Below are 27,151 nucleotides of genomic sequence, written 5' to 3' on the forward strand. Positions count from 1 at the left end.
ACAGGCTCCTGAGATAACACTACCTGCAGTTTTGCGATAGCAGTGCACTAAGGAAATAATGGATTTTCTGCCTTTCCTTCCTTTATTGTTGGTAAGTGAAATAAAAAATACGAGTGGATGTCCTCAAGAAATGTAGCACTGGAAGGTCTATTGGAAAATAACCACAACTGAGGACTTCAGTTAACAACCAGGCCCTGCTATAGCATTAAAAGTCCAAAGAGTTACAGGCAGATGTTGCTACTCAGAAAGGTAAAATTAAAGAAATTTGCTACATTCATCCCCCGGTGGCTATACACCCCTAAGATGAGACTGCACTGGAGTGTCTCGTGCTCCAGTAATTCAGACACAACCTCTGTGATTGTCAGCAGCACTCAGGGAGGTCATCTCCTGGAGACGCTTCCCTCAGAGCTCTCCACACCAGGCTGCTTCTGGAGTACTAAAGATTTAGAGCTCTACACCAAAATGGGCAAAAGAGAGGAAAAGAGTGCATAAAAAGTGAGCGACACCACTCCTGAGAAAAAAAAGAATATGGGCACGCATTCTTACTGAGAATGACTTCTTTCAGTATGAACACAGTTGAAGTAGGTAGGAGTGAAGAATAACTCATTTCCACCTCCCTTTGTAGTGAAATGGCTCCCTGAAGGTAAAAAAATCTTATTTGCCAAGCCTCCTGACATCAGCCTGACAGCCAAGTCCTTGCTTGCCTTCTTCTAACATTCCTGGAGAATCAAGCCTCCATTCTTCCTCCTCTTCAGTATTTGAGGATGAGGTCGTGGCCCTTATTGGGTTGAACAAGTTTCCATTTCCTCTGGTTGTCTTCAAATTTTGAAGCACTTTTTGAGTCACAAATGGCTTGACATGTACAAGTTAGCTTTTTTAAAAGAGGTGCCTGTAAATTTTTTTTTAAAAAGAAGCGGCAGCTAAGAATAAACTCACACTACCTACAGAAGTTGCGGACTCAAAATATGCATGTCAACTGCTGCCCTGATTTTCTCCAAAGCGCTGTAAGCCGTACTATACAGAAATGGACAGCTTACCCCAGCAAAATGCACTCCACCTGAGCCCAGCCGCATGGACTTCACCAAAGAAACAGAGGACAAAGTGTACAGAGTGGAACATGGCTAAAACTACCTGATTATCCAGCACCGACTATGTCTATTTACGGAGCAGTTGGCAACAATAATAGTAGGCAAAAAAGGGGGGTTTGTTTTGTTTTTTTTTTTGTTCTTTCCTCAAATGTAAAGGGGAGTAATATAGAGAAAGAAATAACAAGAAGTTCTGATCCCCAGCCAAGAGCGAGGGAAAGTCAGTAAGGGGAAATGGGTGTCCATGCTTTTACATGCCCTTGGTGTTGAAGGCAAAGCAGCATCAGCCGGCAGACACCGCACAGAGGGGAGTCCAACCGGACCCCTCGGCTGCTGCGTCCTCTGAGAGCATCCTGGCATAGCAAAGGGCCTCCAGCGAGGCTGCGTCGCTGCTTGCTCCGTTTCCTTACATTTTCTCTTCTGTTTCCTCATTGTGGCTTTCCCCTCTCCTCTTCTCTGCCCCACTCCTCATGTTTGGTACTCCTTCCTTCTTCTCCTCACAGGGTTGCTGCACGTCTGCGTGTCGGAGGGAGCTTAGCAGTTCACAGGTGTGTACACTAGCTAAGTGCTCCATCCAGTATAATCATCTTCACTGATCTGCACTGCAAAATTTCAACCTTCTTTCCCCTCATAACCAGCAGACAGACTGTTAGCTGAATATTCTGGACAACAGTGCTACTTGCTTCTCTACTTTTAGTAACTGAACTGCCTTTTTGCTTAATCTTTGGGTCACATTCTGGTAAGAGGTCTCTAATTTTCCTCTTGCAATTCATTGCACAGTGATGCAAAGTTCAACTACGTGACTTGTAAATACAATCAGTTTTTAACGTGTAACTGTTACATTACTTGCAGGAATAACTTTGTGAGATGGGAAGATCCCCTCCTTGGAGGGAAGACCACGATCACAGAAATAATTCCATTAAGTTGTAAAGATTGAAAACACACCCCCAATCCATTTGGTCTATCTAGAATGCAGGAAGGTGCTTCATTAATTATCGTACCCAAATTTGCGAGCTACATTTGTGTCACACGTAAGAATGGCAGTGCTAGCACCACCTGTAACCTGCTTCGCACGATACTCACCTTGTGTGAACGCTTCCTGCACATCTCCCCCAACACCTGCGAGCGAGTCCTGAGGGACGTGCGTTGGGGTAGAGCCGGCTGAGGTGGATCTGACGGGCATGGGCATCGGGCGGCTCGCTCCGTGGGTGGGTGACGAGTGTGCAGAGCCTGCTGCTTGAGCCTGGATGGGAGATATGAGACACAGTTTCCAAATTTTTAACTTCATATTTTTTGGGTCAACAGCTAAAAATAATTCTGTTAAAAAACACTCAAGGAAAGACACTTTACCAAAACATTCACAATCTGAGTAATGTGAGTGCATGATCAGTAGACGTTAAGCTACTCCTCCCGCACGGGCGAGAAAGCAGAGGTGGCAGCACGCAGGACTGAGCGGATCACGAGTCAGGCCAAAACCCGCGCAGGTTGGGCTGCGTGCCTTACTCACAACTGTTTCCGCGGGGGCTGCAACGTCTGGGAGCTGAGCTACGGCCTCTAAACCCGTGGCTGCTGTGTCGCTGGTCAAACATCAAGTTACAAAAATAAAGAAACATATAGAGTCATCTTCACAGCTGTGCACTCTGAAAAGATGCCATCAACTACTCTGTACCCAGCTACCTTTCCTCGGGCAACAACACGCAAAGCCCCAGAGCTTTGAGGTGGCATGGAGACGGTGAAGATGCCTCCTCCTGCCACGCCACGACAGGCCAAGAGCAGCTTTCAGAGCGCCTCGGGAGCAGCTCTGCAACACGGGCAGCAGCGGCTCCCCATCCGAAGCCTCAGCACTCCCGTACGTCCTCCGCCGCTCCTGGGCGGCAAGAGCGAAAGCAGAGAGGCGTTTATCAAGCAGTGCATCTCTCCAGGTACTTCCCGGCACTTTCAGAGACCTCAGCTTCTCACTTCCCTCTTCCTGCCAGTAACTGTGGAGATCCGGGCAGCCCAGCCCAGGAGGGGCAGGATCCCGCTGCGACCCAGCGGGGCCGTGGCACGGTGCTGTGCTGTGCTGGGAGGCCGTTCCCCGCCGCGCCATCGCTCCCCAAGAGCGAGATGTCAGTCCTCCACGGAGGCAAAGCCATTACTCATAAGTGCTTTGAACGTACAGAGTCTCATTTTATTGCTAGCGATCTTGTTCTTGTCCGCAGTGATTTGTATCTTTCCACAATCTCTAAATCTTATTGCTCAACTCCAAACTCATTACAAATCAGTTTTGTCTTGCTTTGCTAGCATTGATTTATGATCTGCAACTGTATTTATATTTAAATGCTGCCTGTGTGCTGACATTGATCACAGGAAAGCTGCTCATAAATAATTACATATTAAGGCTGATCTCACCGGGCAAACCAGCAGTATTCTCATCCGCTCCACTGGGATGGTGGTTTCTGGTGGGCTTCTAGGTCCTGACAGGTCCCTGTGTTGCCAGGAGCAGAACTGCAGCCAGCCTGAAACTGGTGAGTCTCAAGCACAGGGGGTTTCGGCAGCCTGTATCTGCTCTGCGTTTCCTACGACACTTTTCTTGTTTCACGGGCACATTGCATGCAGCAGGAGCATGCCGAAACGGGTGCCCGGCTGTGCATGGTTGCACAACCCGGACGTCGGCACCACCATGAGAGGAGAGCATCAGAAACCAAGCTCCTGGGGCAAAACCACTGCACCTCTACAAAATGGACAGCAAGGAGAGGACAGTGGGAGAGAAGGCACAGGCGGTGTCACCTGGGAGTGCAGATTTCAGCCACGCTCACATCACACACTTCCCTGTTGCTATGTCCAACTTTCCGTGGAGACGCCCAAGAAACAAGATGTTGCTCACGACCAAGCAAGGCCAGTGACATCTGCCATCTACTTAGTGTCTCCCTGCCAATGTAACTGATATTAAATGTAACATGTAAATCTGCTCATGTGGAAAATCGTCCCTTTGAGACCATGTTAATAATGCAGGGATTTAAAGACCTAAGCAAAACATTCTTGCAACACTGGCACTTTCAGGAGAAAAGGGAAAATTGTTATCTTTCAAATCATAATATCTGTAAATAAAAAAATGCACACGCAACACCAGCACCTTCATTCCCTGCACCAGAAAGTAAAATAAATCTATAAAAAAAGACCTGGAAATGCACAGTAACAGGCAGGAACGTTTGGACGTGCATTTGGCCATGGAGAAAGAGGCCATGTCCACTGCTTGGAGGTGCCAGTTTAGCCTGGAGCCGGTCCGGCAGACCCAGGGCTTGCCGTGAGCAGCGAGGGACGGATCTCCAGGCTGCAGCCTTTGCACAGGCCCAGGGCTTGGATCTGCAGGAAACTGCTCATTCCCTCTTTTCCTCCCAAACTAAGTGTCAATCTTGGCAGCCATTTAGATGAGGAAAAAAGCCCATGCATAAATTAAGAATTAAAAACAGAACTTAAACAACTATTAATAGCCACATCAAAGGTAGAGGTAGAGGCCAATTAGTTGGAACTTTCATTTCCCTGTAAGAACACCAGTGAAGGATGTAGGAAGTATTTTATGTTTTGAAATTTGTTTCCCAGCTTACACCTTTCCTTTATGGGACCTCAGTACACACTACTGTTAATCGCTTGAGACCTATTTACAGTGGCAGGCAAGAGCGGGATTAAAAATGAAAAGCCTACTACAGATTTTTTTATTTAGAAATGCAAGAGTTCAATTAATAGCATAAGACTTCATTACTGACCTTTCCCTCCCCAAAAGATACTTGCCTAAGCCACGGATGGCCAAATTACAGTCTGCAAGGCAAATTCAACCCATTTCACACAGTTTTCCACTTACGGTCCACGGCATTTGTTGCAAATGTGCCCTCTCCTTGGATCAGAAGGAGACCTTGAACCCAAGAAACTTCTATTTTGGTGGGCTGCAATCTCGTAGCAAAAGTCCAGAGAGCAGAACTAGACAAGTTTTACCTACATTAAGACTTGAGCCCTGGGGAAGGCAAATCCCGTATTTAATGTCATTCATCTTTGAGATCTCTGGCTGTACAAGGTGCCCAGCACTTGGGACTGAGCTGGCTTTTAATCGCTGAGAACACAGACGAGTCATGCCTATCTGCACACCGCAACCACTACAGCCAAGGGCTGAGACTGTTCCTCATCTGGCATTCCTCACAGTGACAGAGCACCCAGAAACCTTAGCAATGCTGAGAAGGGCTTCCAAATGCACATACACACAACATATCTCAGAGGAGACCAGCTTCAAGGTGGCCCATGAATGTTTGCTGGACATGTGAATGGAGCTTGTGGAGCAGGTCTGCAAGTTCAAGACTGCTGCTGTTCTCTGAGCTCTCCTGGACCAGTGTGGCTGCAGCCGCCTTTGCACACTTACAGCTGCGTCTTGCAAGGTGAGTGGCTGGGCTGAAAGCTCCCACCTCGCAGAGGTCTCAGACATGACCAGGTGAAGGGACTTCCCAAAAGTCTCATTCAGTGAAGGGACGAGTAGAGTGCACACCTACCATCCAGCTGATACAAAAGGCAGCTTCACTCTGGAAGTTTGTGGCTTATGGAAAAAAAAGGTGGGCTACCTCCTTGATCGATGTTGGAATGAAATTCAGACACTATTCCAGCAGAAAATTATTAAGTCCTGAGAGTGATCTTATTAAGAAAAAAACAAGTATAGGAAGTATTCTAAAAGCTACACATCTCTTCACTCCTTCTGACTAACACTTTTAGTATTAAAAAATCCGTTTGTATTGAAAGATGGAGAACACAGATCCATCAAGGATGGGAGCATTCATATCCCCCAGACACAAAACGCTGATATAGTCAGGAAGAGAAAAACAAACCCCAAGGCCCATTTCTTGTGGCTGTATCTCATCAAACTAACAAATGAGCGAGATACTTTGGGATCTAGAAGTTAATCCAGAATCACAAGTAGCAAGGACTGAAACTGGATACCATCTCTCAGCACTGCAGGCTGAAAACCTAGCTCAGCCGGCCCATAGCTAAGGAGTCGCTAGCACTGAATAGTGCTCCTGGCTGGGGATGAGCAGGTGAGCTTTAACTTCAAAAACATTTAACATCCGTGCAGTGAGGTGCAGGTAGGCAAGAGTCAGGGCACAAAAAACGCCTGAGCTTATTATTGAAGAAGAGGTAGTGTGGAACGGACTTCCTAGCAAGGAGAGAAGCATTTCTCATTACTGACCTACAAGACCAGTGAAAAGGTGGCCCATGGCAAACACTGACATTCGTCCAAGTACAAGAAGACCTAAATATTTTGCATTACCAAGGCATCTACCAAATGACAGGTGGGAAAGGAAATGATCTGAGCTATTCCTGCATGTGCACTGCATGTGTAATTTTGCAGGAACTGCTACAGGGCCCTCCAAGTTTATGTTTGTAGGAGGAAAGAAATAATCCACTCTCATGCGTCTCTTCATGCATCAAATACGTGAGGAAAAGTGGCAATCATCAGTGCAGAATTAAACACAGAATTTGCGCTGACACCATGGATTAAATGAACAGAAGCTTTGAGAAGGAAAGGGAGAAAGACCGAGTCCAGCCAAATTTGTAATGATGCACTCACAAAAAAGGCAATAAACATTGATTCAATCTCAGCAACAATCTCAGGGGGTTTTGGGGTGTTCATAGCTGCACACATTTGAGCAGCACTTCATGACTATACTCTGCAGGCACTGCTGAAGCAAAAAGTACGGTTGTTTTCAGTGCCAGGATGTACTCCCAGCGAGAGCATACACATAAACAAGTACTTGAAGGAGAGGGAAAGTGTGTTTTTCAGGCTCAGAGCTGACATGTAGTTCTCTAGTTCCTGGTAATATCTGTTTTCCTCTAATTCCAGAGAAAATAAAATAAAATAAATCTATTTTACCTATTGATCTCTCTACTGTTATACTTTATATAGTGGGTGCACTCTCAAATAGGCCTGAGTGTCTTCTCTATGCACCGAACGATTAAAAGAGGTCCCGTGGAAAAAATGACGCACGTGGAGAAACGATGCGTGACCTTCTGACAGTAATTAGGATGCATACGTAGGGCAAAAAGAAATAAGAGCGCACGAGGTGCCTTCAACGTGGCGCTTCCTAGCTGCTGGCACTACGGATGTCACCGGCCGGTGGCCCTCAGCCTCGGGCTCTCGGGCAGCACGCTGCTCACGGGAGCCCACGACGAGGCCTGCAGCCCCGAGAAACACCCAAGATTAGAGCGGAGGAGGACGCGGGGCGCCCCGGGAAGACCCCGGGACACTCGTAACGACTGATCAGTCTCACGACCTTCCTCCTCCAAAGACTGAGGGCACGGAGAGTACGAGGAGAGATGGGGCAAGGTCATAAACACCGGCGTCAAGGCTGCCCCTGGGGATTTTGACGCTGCTAAAGCGGGTGCGTGTCGGGGCTTTGGGTTCAGTTCCTCTGCTCCCCAGCGCGGGCAGGTGCGTTTTCAAGTCTGCTCGACAAGGAGACGGGGCTGGGGAGCGGCAGGCCGGGGTCCGCTCCCTCTCGGGGCTCGCTGCTGCCCACCTCGCCGCGAGACGCCTTTGAGCAGGCGTGCAAAGCCGGATCCGAGTTTGCTGGCCTGTGAGGAGACGCCTGGGCTCTATAAACGTCCTGGGGACGGACGTGTTACACATTCTTCCTGAAAACTGCACCAAGGAGCATATAGATGATGGATTTCAACTTAGGAAAACAACTAAGAAAACCTCTGACCCAGCTCCTGAAATGTTTGGGAGCTGACTTAGATTTATTGGTACAAGCTTATCACGTCTTATATACAATCGTTCTGAGGTTTAATTTAACAAAACCGTAATATTTCCTGAAAAACCTTGAAGAGAGAAAGCTCTGGCCCTTGTGTCAAAGACAGTTAAATAGAGGTACAGGAAGAAGTGACTGTAATAGCTTTTAATAGATATACAAAATACTTTCTCACCACCACTTCCCTTGTCCCAACAGTTTAACTGCTGTCAAATGTTCTACAATCACCATGACAGAGAAGAGTTTTAAAGGAGAACAGGATCACCGAATCACTGAAAAAATTAGGTGGGAAGGGACCTCAGGAGGGGCCTAGTCCAAAAGCCTCCTCAAAGCAAGGCCAACTTCAAAGCCAGAGAAAGTTGCTCAGCATGTTCAGCTGATGTTTGAAAATCCACCAAAATGGAGATTCTACCCTCTCGCTGGGCAACCTGCTCCAGATTTTAACCACTCTCACGGGAAGGAGTTTCTTTCTTACACGCAATCTGAATTTCCCCCATTGCACTTTCTGAACATTGCCCCTCGCTGTGTCTCAGCACAGACTCTGGCTCTGTTTTCTCCTCAGTCAAGCTTCAAGTGATGGAAGACTATACAGTCCAGTCCTCCCTTTACCTCCTCTTGTGGCTAAAAACCCGAGCTCACATGTCATATCTGGGAAGTTTTATAGATGCTGGACATTAAGATGATTTTTTTTTCATTGGGAGGGTACTGGAATGCTGGAACAGGCCACCGGAGAGGTGAAGGATCTCCACCCTTGAGGTTTTCAACGCTTGCCTAGAGGAAGCCAGAATTGACTTGATCTAGTGCTGGCAAGAGTCCTGTTCAAGGGGAAAGTTGGACTAAAGACCCCCAGAAGGCCCTACTACCCAACATTTCTGTAATTTTATGATCCTATAGATGCTTACTGAGAAACTAAAAATTTTGTTTTGCAAGTAATATACATTTAAGGTAATACTTTTTCTACATTTCTATGGATGAAGATAAAAGGGATAGTGTATACACATAAGAATAAAGATCTAACATTACTTAGATAAGTGATTTAGATAAGTAAACATCTCATCGTGCCCCAAATAAATTTATTCCAGAAAATATGGCAGAAACAGAGCAAAAGTGAGAATATGAACACATGGCCTACAATTCTCTTTTTTTGTTCTGCATCTTTTCTGTAGGGAATAAAGCAAGTCAGACTATGTCAAATGGCATCCAAGAAAAAGCACAGATCTTCATTAGAAAGGGAAATGGGAATGGGTTTTTCATCTGCATATCATACAAATTCAATTTCTAATTCAGATTTACCCTGCTTCCTTTGCCTTTTATTTAAGAATCATGAAATGGCTCTCGAGTCTGGCTTGCTCACGTCAAGTATCATGGGGCTAAAGCTGGAGGGCTTTTATAATATTCACCATAAGTAATTGGAGCTCTTTTTCATGCTGCAGTGGCTTTCTTTAAAACAAAAGCCCTCTCTTTTCTCCCAGGTGCTTTCCCCATGCAGAGGGCTGTGAGAGGCCCGCGGCACTCGGCGCTCCAGGATTCACGGCACGCTTGGCTCGCTCCGCTGCCTTCCCCATCTCATTCAACCTCTCTGGCCCTGGGTAGCCCCACTTCTGCGAACAGCATTGACACAGTCGTGCTTGCCTCTGCACGGTAACCACTGCTAAGCTTGTCCCACGTGACGCGACCACAAAGCGTTACAGAGCAGGAAAGGAAAGCAAAACTTTGCTTTCTGCATATGTCACCAAAAAGCCGGCAAGCAGGAAATCAAGTTAGTCTTTATATGGATGTATAGGTCATCAGTCTAGCCTACATCATCTGTGTTTAAAATTTCACACATATATACAACCCGACAGCTAGAGCGCCCTTGCATTCCTTTGCTCAGTCTGGGTCTGAGCCAAGGCAATAAATAGCATCGAAGAGTCTGAAAACAACTAGCTGAGATGCTCTTTGCACAGAGGTTAATTTTGTTTAGAAGAGTCTTGTAATATTGAGGGAATTTATGAGCACTGAAGAGTGCCAATATTTCACCAAACAGAACAATTTGGATAAGTACCAGCAGGTTAGCCAGGCAGCAAACCTCTGCAGAACAACCCACCAACCAACCGCGGAACAGCTAAGTTGCTAACTCAGAAGGAATCAGTGACAGAAACAGAGCAGATGTTGGACAACATGGTTTTGCTGAAAACAGGCCTTGCCAAATAAGATTTGATTTCCTTCCTGGAGGAGATTATGAAATTTATTGACAAGGGTAATTACAGAGAAATAATATCCTTTATAAGGCATTTGATTTGGTAATGTGCGACAGCCTCAGGAAAAAAGTTAGCACTAGACAACACTGAGAAAGCACCCACTGCATAGATTAAGATATTTGACGTATGTGAAAAAGGTAAAAAGGTATCGCAGGTCTGACGGGAGCCATTCACCAGCTCAGGCAGTTCTGTGGGGAACAGTTTCAGGGCACGTATTCAATATTTCTGTAAACACCTGAGAATGAAGCATAAAATAGCACAAACTTGTGGAAGACATGCAAAAAGATTGTGAGAAAGGCAACCCACACCTGTGGCTGCTGCAGGGCTGCGATGAGCCCCTGAAGCGAGGCGGCGGGTGCCGTGGCAAAGCCAGCTATGCCTGCACATGCAGCCTCTCCCCAGCCCAAAGCCACATCCTTTGGGGTCCCTCCTGGGCTGGCAAGAGATAGGAGCCTGCGCTGGGCTGGGAAAGTATCAGGCTAATGTGCTGTTCGGCTGCACACCCTGGCCACACGGGCAAGCTGGTGGTGATGGGCAATACCTGTCCCTCTGAGAACCAACATAGACCTGCAGGACAAGCAAGTTCCCTTCCAGGATGTCTAATTTGGTGGCACAACTAATGGACACAAGGAGGTAGTGAACAGGAGCAGAAAAGTCATTGTGCTGTATGATGCCTGAAGAGTTCCTCTGGCCTCAGTCTCCGTGAATCAGCAGTCCTATGCACCCAACATTGCAGTTCCCATTGACCCAGGTGTGACCTGGGTCTGGTCTTCAAATAACCACCCCCAACAACCATGTGTATGTGTCTGCTCCTCTGGTCTGACCACTTGCTTGCATGAGTTCCCCCCACCCCTACTGTGATAGGGTCTATCACAGTACTAACATAGGGAAAAACTGAAAAAATTTGCAACCATTACCACTGAGCTAACAAAAATAAACTCTGTTTATGGCAACTTCAGGTACTTTTTTTCTGTAGTCAAGAATGATGAAAACTATTGTTTATAAAGGTGAAGTGCTGAGAAAGGACAACATTTGCTGACAAGGGCCTCTTTGGCCTGAAATGAACAGAATCATAGAAAAATATAGTTGGAAGAAATCATCTAATTCATCCCTTTACTCCACAGCTGGTCCAGCTCTTCATAATCCCTTCTTGACACATGTTTATCCAACACGCTCTTAAAAACCTCTTCATTAAGATTTTCCTAAAGTTTAAATGAAATTCCTAAATGAAATTTGCAGCAATTGAAGCCTGCTGCACGACCCAGCCCTGGTGGATACGGACAACATGTATTCCCTTTCTCTTCTAGTTATCTTTTATATATCTGAAGGCTTCCAAAACCCACTCTCATAGAATCATAGCAGCACAGAATGGTTGAGGTTGGAAGGGACCTCTGGAGATCATCTAGTCCAACCCCCCTGCTCAAGGAGGGTCACCTACAGCACGTTAGACAGGGTTGCATCCAGGCAGGCCTTGAATATATCCAGACAAGGAGACTCCACAACCTCTCTGGGCAACCTCTTCGAAGGCTCTGTCACCCTCACAGGAAAGAAGTGTTTCCTCATATTCAGGTGGAACTTCCTGTGTTTCAGTTTGTGCCCGTTGCCTCGTGTCCTGTCACCTGTCACCACTGAAAAGAGGATGGGGCCAGACTCCCCTTAAGAGTACTTGTAGACATTGATACGAACCCCTCTCCATCTTCTCTTCTCCAGGCTGGACAGGCCCAGCTCTCGCAGCCTTTCCTCCTAGGAGAGATGCTCCAGTCCTCTGATCATCTTTGTAGCCCTATGCTGGACTCTCTCCAGTAGCTCCATGTCTCTCTTAAAAGACAAGTCTTTCAGTCCTTTCTTCTTTAGAGTAAACAACCCTGGTCCTTCAGCTGTGTCTGACAAATCTGAGGCTTAGAAAACATGACCTTTCTCATTGAGCCTCTCTCGACTTTCTCCACCTTTTTGGAAGTCCAGTGCCCAGCACTGGACACCCTACCCAGGCCAGGCCACAGGGGAGGCCGGTGGAGCAGAGGGCTCTGTTTGTGCGTCTTTGTGAGAGAGCCCCAACCTAACATGTGCCTTTTTTTAATACCACAACAACACTGGCTCGCGGTTGTTTTCTGATCCAGCACAGCCCCCCAGCGCCTCTCTGCAGAATGGCTATCCGTCCAGTTGCTTTACATTTCATATTTGTTTCCTTGATTTTCCTAAATAAATATGTGCAAAAACTTGTACTGCTGTGGAAAAGTCAACCAAAAAGTCTTTTTTTTTTTTTTTAACCTTCCAGATACTGTTGCACTTTGCACTTTCTGAGGATAATTATGAACTCTCACCCCATTCTCCAAAGCCCTGGCAATCCCCTTCCACTTGATGGCATAAGCTAATCCAAGTCCGAATAGTAATTAATTTAGGACAGAAAAAATGAACTATAGAGTTCACGTCATACATCTTTATATTTTCACAGGAAGCCCTTGGCAACTATCTTGGAGAACTTTTTTCTAACCAAAATTTATAACTGCTTTACATTAGATTCATCTAGTCCACTCCTTGCTTTACAGAGAGGAAGTAAGAGTTTGCCATAGAGTGGACCTGCACAAATATAAATGAGAAATACAGACGCTATGCTTAAAGTTAGCTGCTTTCCTTCAGTACAATTTTATTTTAATTGCTTTAACCCACCAGGAAAGAGCTCGGTGCACGGCTCTCTGACTCGACAGCAGCACGGGGATGGGGTGGGCTAAAACGCCGTGCAGGACTCGCAGGTGCAGCGTCGCGTCCCAGCGGCATGACTACAGTCTCTGGGCTACGATTCCTCCTTACTGCATCCTACCAACATTGGGTCTGTACCCAATGACAGTCTGTACCGCCATTTACGGTTTTCCTTCTCACTAGGACTTTTAGAATTATTTATGTTAACCAGAAACGTAGACACCCGCTTGCTTTCAGTGCTACCAGTGAAACTACTGCTGCCTTTGCTTGAAGAATTTCAACTAGATGGAAGCGTGTGCTAAAAACACCTCACGCTCCCACTTGCAAATATTCTTTTAAGAAAATAGCTAAAACAGAAGATAAGGTGAGTAAACTCAGAGCCCCCACCAATAAGCCTTGTTAACCTTATAGTTGTAGGAAAATTAAATCCGATCGTCCCCTGTGGACAGGAGCCAGTGCTGTTCGTCCAAGCGGGCCTTACGCTTCCTGTCTCCCTTTCACGCCTTACAGCAAAACCTACAGGCACAGTCACATACAGGAATACATAAAAAGCGCATTACTTCAGTAGCTAATAACCTTTCCGGGGCGTTACTGAAATCCCCCAGCTAAAACCCGAAGCAGGGCTGTGATCACGGCAACGCCGGGCGAGAGGCACGCTGGCCGTGCCCGCTCCACGCCGAGCGCCTGGACGGCGGCCAGGCGGCAGACGGCTCGTGCCGAGAGTCACCTTCACTCCGCCGCAGCGCGCTCACACCCAGCGCGCTCCGGCCTCGCGGCTCGCGCGCTGCGCGGGAAAACCGCGGGAGCAGCGCGCCGGCCCCCGCGGCGCAGGGTCCTGCCCAAGGGGCTCGGGCAGATACGCGTCCGTAGAGCTACGTACCCAAAAAAACACACGGATGACCATGAAGAGGTGCATTACAAATACAGCGGCGCACCTCCGGAGCAGCGCAGCGCTCCGATCGAGCGGCCCCCCGATCCACCCCGCGAGGTCGGGCGCACGGCGGCGCGCCGCCGGAGGGGAAGCCCGGGAGCGGGGCTGCGGCGGCAGCCCCTTACTTTAGGGCGACCGCGTCGGGCGCGTTGCTGCTCTCGGCGCGGGACGCGGGCCCCCTCCGGGTTGGCCGGCGCGCTCCGCGCACCCGCGCGCCGCGTCCCTGCCGCCGCACGTGCCGCCGGGACCGCTCTCGCCGAGTCCACATCTTGCGGGGGTTGCCACTAAGCAACCGAAGATTTCCTTCTCGGGGAAAATAGGACGCGTTAGGCACCGGCTGTTCGGCCGGGCTGTGCCGGGGCCCTTCCGGCAGGGCCTCTCGCGGGGCTCGGCTACCTGCGTTCGACCATTCCCTCCAGCAGGACCAGCCCCTCCCCAAGCCCCGCTCCGTTTGCTCTCCCATTTGCAGCGGTTCCCGGGGCTCTTACGGCTTCAATTCCCACGCGATGCCCTGGCGGACTTGTGTTACACAAGACCAATAGCAAGTGTTAGCTTTCAAAATTATCTGCGCTTTGTTTTCAGGCTTCTCAGCGGGCACTTTCATCCCTCCAGCCCGGCAGCGAGCTGGTGCCGTGAGCAGCTGGCCGCCGGCGCCGCAGGAGGTCTCCGAGCCCCCTGGCCCAGCGTCGGCCACGGAGCCATGGGGCGTCCGAACGCGTCGCGGGGGCGGCTCGCCACCACCTTCTCCGGCTGGCCCCCGGGAAGCTTCGGCAGCCTGGGTGTGGGACGAGTCCTCCGCGGAGCCGGCTGCCGGGAGCAGGTCTCGCGGAGCCCGGCTGCATGCTGACACCTCGGGCAGCCGGTCGCCTCCTTCCAGGTTTCCCTTGTCCCGTGTGGCCACCCACGGGAGGGTGGCAGGGACCAGCCCCACCGCTCCCAGGCGCCGTCTCGGCGGCAGGCAGCAGGGAGGGTGCAGGCAGGACACAAGGCTGGAGACTGAAACCACCACCGCTATCACAGCACATCCGAACACAAAACTCGCCTCCTTGTCATCTCACTTCCCAGGAGCAGCTTCTTCCTCCCTCCAAACAAACGAACCTGCTCTGCCAGCAGCTGAAGAAAAGACAAGTTCTGGTTTTGATATTTCTACGGCAGGGCGTAACAACCATTCCCCCGGAAGCCAGCCAGATACCTAGGCAAATAAAGAGCACATGGAACAAGTACCGGAACTAACAGGTCTCTGATCAGATCCAGCTTTTAAATTCACGTATTAATTCAGTATATAAACAAGTTTACACACGAACTTCGAAGCGGGCAAGGACCTGTGACTTTGCAAGGAAGTTGGGCGCAGACCACAGTTCTCTCTGAACACATGATGGATGTCGGCAACAAAGAAGTAGCTCTGGGATGAGCCACGCTCCCTTTTCACAGATCAGGAGGAAGTTTTAACGCTTGCAACTTTTGGCAGCCATTTTAGACAAAAAGATACTTACCTAGAAGCATAAACCTGACCACTGAACCGAAGAATAAAGACTATTCGGCTGGCCTGATACGGTAACTATTGCCAAGGACAGGACAAGGGGAAGGGTGAGAACGGCAAGCGTGAGAAATCGAAAAGATGGTCTGTCAATTTTTGACCAAGAGACAGAAGTGTGAAATCTTCGAGTCAGAAGACAAAGCGACTGCATGACGCTCCGCAACCGAGAGCTACCAGGGAAGCTGCCCGAGCAGAACGCAATCACAGGGCAGGGGAGACACACCTGATACCTGCAACATTTGCCAGTACAGGTCAGTAAGGCAAAGAGCTGCAGCTTGCAATTATATCCCTCCTTAAAAGCAGGAAGAAAATGGGTTCTGCTGAAAGGCCACCTACAGCCTGGAGGATACAAGTGGAATTCCTCAAGGAGTCATCTTCTTTAATATTCTAATTACGCGCACGAAAATAACTGCACTCTAATGAAACTTCCTGATGACATAAAGGTTAGGATGAATCATTAATACAGAGGAAGATCAAAATATTATACACGAAGAACTGGATGAACTTGAAGACTAGAACAATAGAAAAGGCATGAAACATAGTAGTACAAAATAGAAGGTTATAATCTCAATAGGCAAGAATTTCTAATTTCTGCCATAAGGTGGGAGCCAATCAGTCAAAGTCAATAGAAGAGAAGACCTGGGCATACTACATGACCGCAGTATAAATACTCATTTCCAGGATAGTGTAGTTATCTAGGCAGCCCCAGGATACACTGCCAAGATATCACCATCAATATTCTCTTATCTCTATTCTACCATATAAAATGCAGATGAGACACTTGGCGCAATACTATGGACAATTCTGGTTATTCATGTTTCAGAATGACGAATTCAAAATGAAGAAGGAGGGAGAGACAAAAGCTCTATGACTTCCATCTTAGCAAAAGTGACTTTTAATCAGAAGTTAAAATATTACTGCTACCGAAGGATAATAGTGTTTAGAAAATCAAGATATATTATATATTTTGTACCCAAAGAAGAAGCAAAAGAATTAGAAATCTTGGATAACAGGAGAGCAGAGACAACTGCTAGTACGGACACAATGTTCAAAGAGAATCTGCATGCTTGGAATGCAAAAATCTAACTTTTTAGCATTTAGGAGAGTTAAGCACATCTTTTTTTAATGCTTTTTCTTTAGATATATTGTTAACTCAAAACTCCAGGATCTTGAATGCATAGGGATCATGCAAAGCACAGAAGAGAAGTTGTTTGGCTTTGGAGGATTTAAATTTGAGATGGGTCTGCAAGAGTTCCATTAGGAACTCCGTTAGTATTTACAAAGGTTAAAGATGACAATTTTCTTCTACAAAGAGCACCATATCCAACACAGAGTAACTATTCTAGACTTCACCAAGGTGAACAATGATGAAATAACTGATGCTGTGGAAACTGGTAGTTGTTCTGGGATCAGATTTTTATGACTTGATTACAGCACAGTAATATAAGAGTATTTCACACTATTCTCTGAAGAAACTTATTTTTAAAGGCAGCAAGTTGGATAACTTGAACTAGGAGTCCCTAAAGAGTTGCCTGAAGAGTTTTTTTTTGACTTACGGATATCTCTTCTTAATAAATCCTAAAGTAATGGGAAATTCTGCATATTAACATTTCTCCCAGGTAATATTAAAAATGAAAAGCACAGTGACTGGGTAACTAAACTATTTAGTCTATTATTAAAACTAGGCAAAATAATAGAAAACTTGACAGATTATATTAATAAAAAATAAAGGAATAAAACTGATGATAATGACCAGGACCTTTTAGGGGGCTACTGTGGCAAAGAGAGGTGGAGGCGATAAGAAAATAGAGTGCTGATGGCAACGGTATCGGAATAGCTGAGCAAAATATTTCTGGAGACTACCTTGTAAAACAGAGATTGAGAAGAAGGCACTCAAAGAACCCCTCCCCCCCCCCAAAAAAAAAAAAACCAGAGGCATTATTTAAAGAAAAGTGACTGATAATGACAGACTCAAAGACCTCTTCCTGCTTAGCTTATCCAAAAGAAAATTAACAGATGTTTTTTCTAAATAAGTAGGTATAGAATCCCAGAACGGTTGAGGGGGAAAGGCACCTCTGGAGATCATCTAGTCTGAGGCCCCTGCTCAAGCAGGGTCACCTGCAGCAGGTTGCCCAGGACCCTGTCCAGAGAGCTTTTAAATATCTCAAAATATGTACATTCACAGGATGAAAACACTAGATGTTCAGGGAATTCAGGGATGTTCAATCTAATAAAGAAAGGTAGAATCAAAACCAGCTGGAAGCTGAAGCCAGGTACACACAACCTGGAATTGAGACAACACATTTTTCAACAACATATGGATGCACTGGGATAATTTACAATGCAAATTAAGATTCTTTGTTTCATCAAGTTTTCACACTAATACTAGTGCCATTTCTGGCTAAACAAATTAACACAAAATGGTATTTTATTGTTTTCAATCTGGAGTAACTCAGTGAAGTGCAGTGTCCTATGATATAAAGGATGTCAGACCAGATCATCTAGTGGTCATTTACCTTAAGACTTCAGGACTCCATGGAGACTAGTTTCTATGACGGACATTCAGACTCTTAGGCCAAAGATTAAACTGAAATAAGGGAGGCTAAAAGTCTCCGTGCCAATTTGACAAGGAAGCCAAGGGATAAGTGAATGAACATTTCCCATAAGAATATTTTTGTGTAATACAGCCAGAAAGCTAAAGGTATTTTGGACGGAAATGTGAGGGCCTTGAGAGCAAGGCAACATCTGCCACCTCCCCAAGAGTTTGGCTGCAGGTGCTCAAGGCCAGTTCTGACATGGTATGGTCACATAACATAGGATGAGACTGCTGGGACTGTGGGCTGAGCCCGTGGACCACCCTGATCCACTGTGGTGGGGTGATGAGGTGCCTAAATGCCTCCTGGCTCTCCTGCTCCTTATGGACCACCTGCACGGGTCAATGCAGGTGGTTACTCATTGTGGTGCACGTAGGCTTGGAAATGTGGGAGCTTAACACATGGGCAGATGTGACATATTGTATGTCACATACTGTCATCTAGAAAATGGCACACCATCTCAACCTTGGAAACTCAGATGTAATACACAAATATAAAGAGCACTGTGAAATTGGTATGCAACATAATTTTAACATTTCTAAATATCTGAGGAGCTTTGCTATGCAAATTTAAATGTCTTCTGAACATAAAAAAACAAAGTATTCACTGAAAAGTGAATTGCCTAGCTTGGAAGATTTTTTAAACAAAAAATGTTTTCTACAGCTAGACAACACAAACTTGGAAGAATGTATAAATAACAGTTGTAAGGGAACAGGAATCTTCCCAAGGACTTGAAACACTTCACTCATTTAAAGAAGGCTGCTTTGAGGAAAAGCCATCTCCTTTACGGAAAAAATACATGACAAAAATGCATTAATACAATATTGTTATTTTCAAAAGAAAAAAAAACAGTTTTTACAGTACCATGTAATTACTGAAAAATCTGATTTCTCTGAGCTTGCTCTGTTATTCAGTAAAGTTTGGCAAAAGCCAGCCAAGAAAGCAGAACTCTCAAGTCCAAATTTTCTTTCAGATCCGGCACCTAAATTTGCTTCATGGTTTGGATCATTTATCTGACCAGTTCTGACAAGAACATTGAGATACTCCATACTTTAGAGCAGTATGTCTTTTAAGGAAGATACACTCATTTGCCATAATTTTGGCACCGCCTGGCCTTGTCTTCTCAAAGGTTTTTTCCGGAGTTAGTATTAGCTCGCAGCCCCTATTAAGCAATCTCCCCTGTGAAAGATGTAATTGGAAATCAGCTTTCATGCCATGATGAGGAACGATCTGGGCGTAAGATATTTCCTAGAATGTTTCAGGACTTAGAGATTAAGCTTTACTCACGAGGAAATCTGGGACCACAGAATGATACTTCTCTCTTATAAGCCTACTGCTAATCTGAAAAGGTGTCTCCCCCAAGGCACTCATTACACAGTAACACCATGTTCATTTAATAAATGAATTTGCCAAAGTGGAAGAAGTCCAAAGATGCACTCCTGCCTCCCTGACATACTGCTCCAGTCCATCATGACTGCAGAAGTCACAAGCCAAGCCTAATTGACCAGGAGTCAGCCATGTGCCAACACAGCAAAGGCCAACCACGTCCTGGGGTGCGTTAGCAAAAGTGCAGCCAGCAAAGAGAGGGAAAGGATCCTCCCTCCGCATTCGCACGTGCATCCAGAGCAACCTGCTCCAGCTGGAACTGCTCTGAGCAGGAGGTTGGGCTAGAGACCGCCAGAAGTCCCTCCCAACACACACCATCCTCCAGGTCAGAGGCAAAGCACACAACATGAATCATCCAGTGCAAATCTGCAGAGCCCGTTCATGAGCAAGGACAGACCATGAGCAATTTGCAACAAGGATCTCCACGTGCCAGGAGGATTATGTAACTGCTACAACTCGTGGAGCACAATCTCTCGTAATGAGACCTCATGGTGACAATCACATAAAGAAGAAGAACATTAATTCTGATTCCAAATTGAGCCCTGGAGCTTTTACTGATGCATGCAAACAAAAAAAGGTGTAAAATAGTCCCAGGAGGAGTCTGATGTGAGGTGGTGATGGAAACAATTACTAATTGGATTTGAGAATTTGCTTTACTAGGACATTCAAGTAAGGAAGCTAACGCCACTGCTTCAGTGTCAGAGAGGAAGTGTGAAAGCAACGGAGCGCTCAAGGTTTTTGCAGGCCTGAAAAGGTGTGGCTCAAGGATTGAATTTATTGGCAAAAAAAGAGAGGAAGCCAATGAAGACAGAATGTGGGCGAGGACAGAAAACTTGGGAAAATATTTAAATTCTTCATGGCTTCCATCATTTCCTGGAACGCTTTCCCAATATTTTATGCAGCCCTTAAGGACACTAGAGACTGTGCTTGGGAAGCTCTGCACTGCTGTGACAAACTGCCAACACAGGTGTTGTTGTAGTCTAACCTGGTGTCAAAATAACACAGCCTGGTGTGATGCCATGTAAATGGTTGAAACAGGCATGATTAAGTTAGAAATACACACTGTAGCCACACATACATGTTCCAGTGTTGGCCCTGAGACGCAGGTACTGGGGCCAGCACTAGCACAGAGCACATGAAAGTCAGGCAATATGCTGCTTGCAAGAGCTGCCTGGAATGTGAAAAAATAATGTATTATTCACGAGAGAGACAAGCATTCATTCTGAAACCAACAGTGTTGACAAAACGCAGACGACTTTCCAGGAGTTCAATTAAGAGGTTTACTATGCCTACTTGTGTTCAAAAAGTTACGATGTGAATCCCTCCTTGGCTAGCTGTCCCTAGCAGAATCTGTAACCAACCCTCAAATCTTATCTTTTCTAGCTTCACATGAAGCTTTACGCAATCAAAACCTAAGAAATTAGCAGTGACTCATGAAGTAGCCAGAGAATTTCCATGCTGATCCCCATAACCAAAAGCAAGCCACCACTATAGGCTCTAGGGACTATTTCCAGAGAGCCCTTGAATTGGGACTGAGAAAACCAGAGCTTTCCTTCGGCATTCCCAAGAACTTCGCACAACGTTTTGCTTTTTCATCCACTCTTCCTTCGAAAAACTTTCATGGGCCTGTCTCAAAATCAAGAGAGATGAAAACTGCCTGTCTATGGACTAAGAACAGCCACCATGGTGAGAGCTGGGGGAGGCAGGGCTTTTCACGAAGTCTGATTTGGCTTGGGGAGGCCAGTCTCCTGAGGTCACGCTGAAGTCAACAGTGGGAAGGACAGCGTCCTCCAGAAAGTGATTCAGAGCAAGAGCTGAATTCAGCCTCTCTGACTTGCTCTTGGAGGACTACTGATTACAGACTGAGTCATGAAAACCAGCTTCACGAGCTAAACTTAGCTGTTGTGCATGGCCCCCGTGCTCTTAAAGAAGCATTGGCATCATTAATGTTGGAAATCTGAAAGCTCCCAAGATCCACAGCCTCTGATGGTTTCAATATTTATGCTGAACTGTGCCTGAAGTCACATACTGACCTTTCTCTGCATCTTTTCACCCTCAGCTTCTCTCAGTCTAAAGACCTAAATCCTTAGAAAATCAGACTCTCAGTCCAAAATATTATTCCTCTCTTCCAGTTAAAATGAATTAGTCATGCTGATGGGTGCTCTTATCCAGTGAGAACATATTGAGGACCAACCTGCATTTCTCTGAGATTTGGACAGGAAATGGGCTGCACTGAGACCAAACGATGAACGTGACATGCAAAAGTAAGAGGCACAGAAACTTCCACATGCTTGGTGCCAGGCTTGAGCTCCTTGTTCTCGGATGGTTTAGCCCCCTGGGAACATCCCCAGCTGCTACAGCCGGGGTCCCCACGGTCCGGCGTAAGGACCTTGGGTTACTCCAAACTCCCTTCGAAGGCATGTGAAAGGGGCCATGAATCGCTCTGCCAAGGAGCTACCTCCTGAAAGACAATGTTAAATGCGGATCTTTAACTCTCACAAAAATATAAGGAAATGGCCGTGAACTCTCTTGGAAAACATTACTTCTGTGAAGAAAGCGTCTTTGAGAAAAACTGCACTCCACGTTCCCTAGAGCTTCCTACCCTGAAAAATCTCCCTCTCTTTTTCTGGCACGGAAAACTGTCTCTTGAGAGGAAAATCTGCTCTTAGGCTACTCTGCAATTTCCCCCTTGCCGAAAAGTTAAAACAAAAGTCTATAAATAGCCACCCAGAAGCACGTCACGCAGCACAACTTGCTGGCAGGCCGGCAGAAGGGAACGGCGCGTGCGACACGGAGACGCACGCGCGAGCGACACGGACGGCAGCGGAGCGCAGCGCCGCCGGCCCGGCCCGGGTTTGACCCCCGGGGGCTCGGCTCCTGGGAAGCGACACCGGAGCCGGCAGCCCTGGCGCCACTCCGCGAGCGCGACGCTCCTCGAGGCTCTGGCCTTCTGCTCAAAACGAATTAGGTTTGCTAAATGCTAGGAAGGTATCAGGTGTTCAGGAAGACTGTGATTAAAAAAAAAAAAAAAAAATGTTCGTTTTGGGCCTGAGAAAAACTGCGGTACTATGGTGAGATTTGTAATTTTGGGGGTAAATGTATCTATACATTTGTAGAAAATAGAAGACTTGCAGCATCCTTAACTAGTCACTTCCTTACTTTTTGAAGCCCTGCTTTTGTAGATGCTCGTAGGTAAGGAGCAACCAGTTTCTTAGCAACTATCACTACTTTCCTGAAGTTTACTACCTATACAATTTTCAAGGATTTGTCATCCTTTTTAAATGTAAAAAAGGCTCTTAAAAAAACAAAAACAAAACACAGGCAGATGAGCTGTCTCTGAGGCTTGTAGTCCAAGGAGTCTATAAATACTCACAAACGAATGACCTTATCCAGCTGAGTAATGAAATTACCTACGGGTAAACTCGCTCCTCCGTATCTGCCTCCGCAGGCGATGGCCTACACAAAGCCCAGGAAAGCAGAAGGAGATGATACAGGAAAGAGTCCATCAACAGAGCCGCCTGGCTGCGGAGGCTACAGTCCGAACCCGAGGGACCCTCCTCCCCTCCGCCGGTCCCACTAGTGACGTGCGCAGGCTCGCCAGGCGGAGACGAGCCGGCTGCCTTACGTGGGGCAGACCGCAGAGCAAAGCAGAGAGCGCCCACCGAAACCGGGGGGCTCTGGAGGGCTGGATCTCACAGGAGATGCTTAGCACCTTGCAGGCACTAGACCAGAGTCATCGGCAGGCTTGCTGGGACCCCGGGCGCGCACTGCCACCCCAAGCTCCCCATCGTGGGTGCTGCTGCACCCAGGGCCACTGGCCACCACCATCACTACTCCCTAGGTGCCCACATTAGCTGTGGGCTTGGCAAAAGAGTCACAGAGAGTGTGTCCTGGGGCTCACGGCGGCTTTGACAACCACTGTTACAGTAAGAAAAGCACTGGCTTCTCTTTTTTGAGCATGTGTCAGCATGAATCCCCCTATACCGGGCTGACAACATGCAAACTGGACTTAAGCCTTAAGTGAAAAGTGCAAGATATACCAGATCTCAGAGAAATCTGAGTAAGCAGAAGCCACTCTAGACAGGCAGGAGAAGCATCAGCTGCTACACAGGTTTGAGAGTGAAGTACCGCTTGCCCCAGTTTTGCATGAGACCTACACAAGCATCTCATGCTTAGCAGAAAGCAGTCAGTCGCTCTGTTGTGTAGTTACTGCCCTACAGCTGCTGTAGGCATGTTTTCAAAAGCAAGCTCCTCATGTCCTCGTGAAGCTCGTTTGATCTTTGGAAGGAGTGGCTCACCAGCTAATTAATAACACGCAGACACAGAGTATGACGCATTATGAGAGCCTCTCTGATGTGATGTTGTGATCTTTCAGTGAGCTGCAAATAGCCACAAAGAAGAAGGGAAATAACCTAAAAGACTTGCTCCTGTCACTGTGAAACAGCAAGGCCCAAGAAATATCCAAAATAACTCCCTCCCATTATGGACTGTGTTTTCAGATGGAAAGCTGACCCGTTGATTATTTGGCTGATCCTCCTATGCACCATGTGCATGCTGATGTACGACGGTGTAGTCCCATGCACACAATATATTCTGATCATCGAGGTCAAGTGTAGGTGTTGTGCTTCTGGTAGGAAATTTGTTACTGACTGAGAACAGACAAGTCCCTATGGATTTTGTCCCCTATGATGACAACACGATCTACTTTGTATCTTCCAGGAGCCTATATAGGAGAGTAAGAATAGGGCATACTCTGGTGGTATCACATCTGAGCTGGAGGATAGTAAGAAAAAAAGCAGACATTACCAACAGGAACCTGATCCAGAATGCACTTTTGTTGCATCTTACTGTGCCAAGCATAGGAAAAAAAATCTCTTTTCCTTTGTTTTTTTTTAAATTAAAAAACACTGGAAATGAAAACCAGAATTAGCTCTCATCTACAGCAAAAAGCATATGCTGTTTGGTAAGATGCATTACTTCAGAGAAGTAAGGATCATGAGAAGCATTGTAAGGCACAAGGCCAGATACAGGAAACTCAGGCAATGGCTTCTGCCCCTCGTGTCTGATGCCAGTGGCAGAGCAATGAAGTTTCTTGAATTTCACGCTCCCTCACTCCCAGGTGGCTCACAACAGCAGCACCAAATTCACGGAGCTGTCAGCTGCGTAGCGTGCACTGCTGTGGATGACGCAGACTGGTGACCTCCACTGTATTTTGTTCTTTCTCCTGTGGGTAGAACGGCCGTTGTCTACGACGCTTAGGAACGGAGCTGAGATGTAAGACAGGCAATGCACAGTGCATGACACTGTGCAAGAGCCTTTTAAGAAGTGCAGAGAACGACTGGTTTCCCTGATAACTCCAAGCCCTTAAAAGTCTAAACTGGAGCCTGTTCTTTTCTAGCAAATCCTGATGCTTGCAGCCACGATGACCTATTTATAATTACATGTATGTCCTTGCTCAGAAGGCAAGCAAGAGGCTCAGAAATGCCTCTTTCTTCCTGATCCAGTTGCCTTAACAGTTTAAATTCCCCACTATCATCCAAGAGTTTCAATTGAGAGAGAATCACTCTGCTCCAGTTCAAATAAAAGCTGCACTTGGCTGCTGTGCTCTGGTAGTTGCTGAGGTGAGATACAGAAGAGCTTGGGCCTCTGTAGTCACTAACCTTGACATATTCTTGGCAAACATATTTCCCCATGGCAATGACACAACTAGGTAGCTAGGATGGGAACTGGCAAAAGATGCACAAATCCTGACAGACGGGCTTAGCTCCATTCTTCCAACTACTATAATGTGAGTGGCTTGAAGGTTGGATGGTACAGCAGTGTGGCTGAACTGAGCAGTCTCTCACTAGTCTAGCTAATTCTCACTGTGCTGACAACCATCAAAACAGTAAACCTCTTAAGAGGTTACACTGATAATGACTGATAATGACCAGGGCTACTATCCCTAAAATTGTCATGAATTCTTCCAATAATCGTTAGCCACCTGCTGCTTTTTAGGTCTAAAGTAATAAACAGTTGGGAAAGACATTCTAGACAATCAAGTCTGATCTCTTTTCACATGTAACTACATCACGTAATTGTTCATCATGTAGTTGGTCTGTTCATTTCTCAAATGCTTTGGCAATGGCTTCCCTGATAGGGAAGCTGGACGCTAACAGTGCTCAGAGCTCCTGATGGCCTTTGCAGAGTGGCCTGCTACTCTGGTCAAGCAAGATGATACAAAGAGGAATCTCTTAATGTCACAGACAACATCATTTGCTATCATTCCTGATTGTGAAAGTAAGACTTTGGATCTGAAACCCATGCTGAATGGTCTTCCATCAGGCAGTAGGTTTGTCCTTGACATCAACAACGGCTTTATGTAGGACTTGTGAAACTGCTTGTAACACTTGTGCTTGGTCTGTAGCTGAGTGCAGACACTGACCTCTATATGTGCATGTTTAGGGTACACTCATTTGCTACTGGCAATATGTGTGTTTGCATCGGTGCTACAGTCTCTGACGCAGTGCTCATTGACAGTAAAGTCAGGTCCTTATCCAGCTTCAGATTTTCCTCCACATATTCATGTCTAGCATGCTGGGGCAGAGAAAGATGAACATATTAAATCTGTCTGGCATAAGGAATTCCCCTTAATAGCAGTAGCATGTGTTGTACCTATCTTGCAATGCAACCAATACACACAAAACGGAAGATTTGGAGATCACAGGTTTCCAGCCTTCTGTGCTGAGGAAAAGGGAAGTATAAATGGACATCTAAACATACAGGCTGGACCAGTTTAAACAGGTCAAAGATAGTTACTAATGAAAAAGACAGCAGAAATCTCTGAGAGAAATAATTGGAGGTAGGAATTTGTAATTCCTTCTCACCAACAGAGGCATTAGGGACTGCGGCTGCCATGCCCCCTATGGCTATGAAGAGACGGAGAGCGTACTTGACATCTGCATGCAAAGCACCATTCAGCAGAGTCCTACTTTTATGTGCATGAGTGCAAAAAAGCATTCACAATGGTCTAATCCAGCTAACAAGATTTACTTCTCCTGTAATTCTGTATTTTATTTAATCTAATGACCTTGGTAATGTTGTCAGAAACACAGGATTAAACTCTATGATCGGAAGGACTGAGGGTGATAGCAGCAAACATGCAATGTTTTCAAATTAGTTCAGATAAACGGAGTTTGACTTTACCAAGGATGCATATATGCTTTTCTCTTCAGTCCTAGGAGGCTACTGGAAGTTAGATCTTTCTTAAAGCACCCCCCTCACCTTCCCTTAGTGAATTTATTTCATCAAAGAATTCTTGTCTGCATCCAGAAATTTCAGAGAAAAGAAAATTCACACTGCAAAATTTTTACTGAACTACAGAGGCTAAATTACTGAGATTTTCTATTTCTCTACCATTTTAATTCTATGTGGATTTCAGTACAATATCCGCTTTATACTTACAGGACTGTAGGGATATTTACAGTAGTCAGACTAAATCACAGATAAAATACAAGCATTTCTCTCTAAACCCAATTTGAATTACACAATGATTTCAGTAGTTCGAACAACTTTCACTTCACTTTGACAATAAAACCCCCAAGAGGTTTCAATTTGAAAGCATCATGAAAGGCCAAATCTACAGCTCGAACAGATACTTCATATAATCAGACTCTTAGGTAACATATTGACCTTGCATTAATGATAGATTGATTCTAGGTATGTTTTTTCATTTTTGTAGTACAGTTTAACATTTACACCAATGTTTGATTATGAAGAAGTATTCTGATTTTTTTTTGGTAGTTGTAAATCTGTGTTGTCACAAGGCTATAGCCATCTCTACAAAAGAGAAAGGTATCTCTACAATGACTAATGTAACGTGAAGCAAGTAAATAGCGAACCTCATTATTTCCAAGTTCTCGAATACATGTCTTT

General features: G+C 46.1%; 1 protein-coding gene across 5 annotated transcripts in view; it reads right to left on the reverse strand.

Annotated features, from left to right (window-relative positions):
- DTNB (dystrobrevin beta) overlaps positions 1–27,151 on the reverse strand; it is a 219,126-nt gene that overhangs the window by 15,226 nt on the left and 176,749 nt on the right. For all 5 annotated transcript variants that reach the window (XM_062573367.1, XM_062573366.1, XM_062573364.1 and 2 more), the window contains one exon: positions 2,169–2,328. In XM_062573367.1, coding sequence (XP_062429351.1) covers positions 2,169–2,328 — 160 coding nt within the window. The remainder of the gene's footprint in view (positions 1–2,168; positions 2,329–27,151) is intronic.

The sequence above is a fragment of the Rhea pennata genome, chromosome 3 (genome assembly GCF_028389875.1).
Source record: "Rhea pennata isolate bPtePen1 chromosome 3, bPtePen1.pri, whole genome shotgun sequence".
NCBI lineage: Eukaryota > Metazoa > Chordata > Aves > Rheiformes > Rheidae > Rhea > Rhea pennata.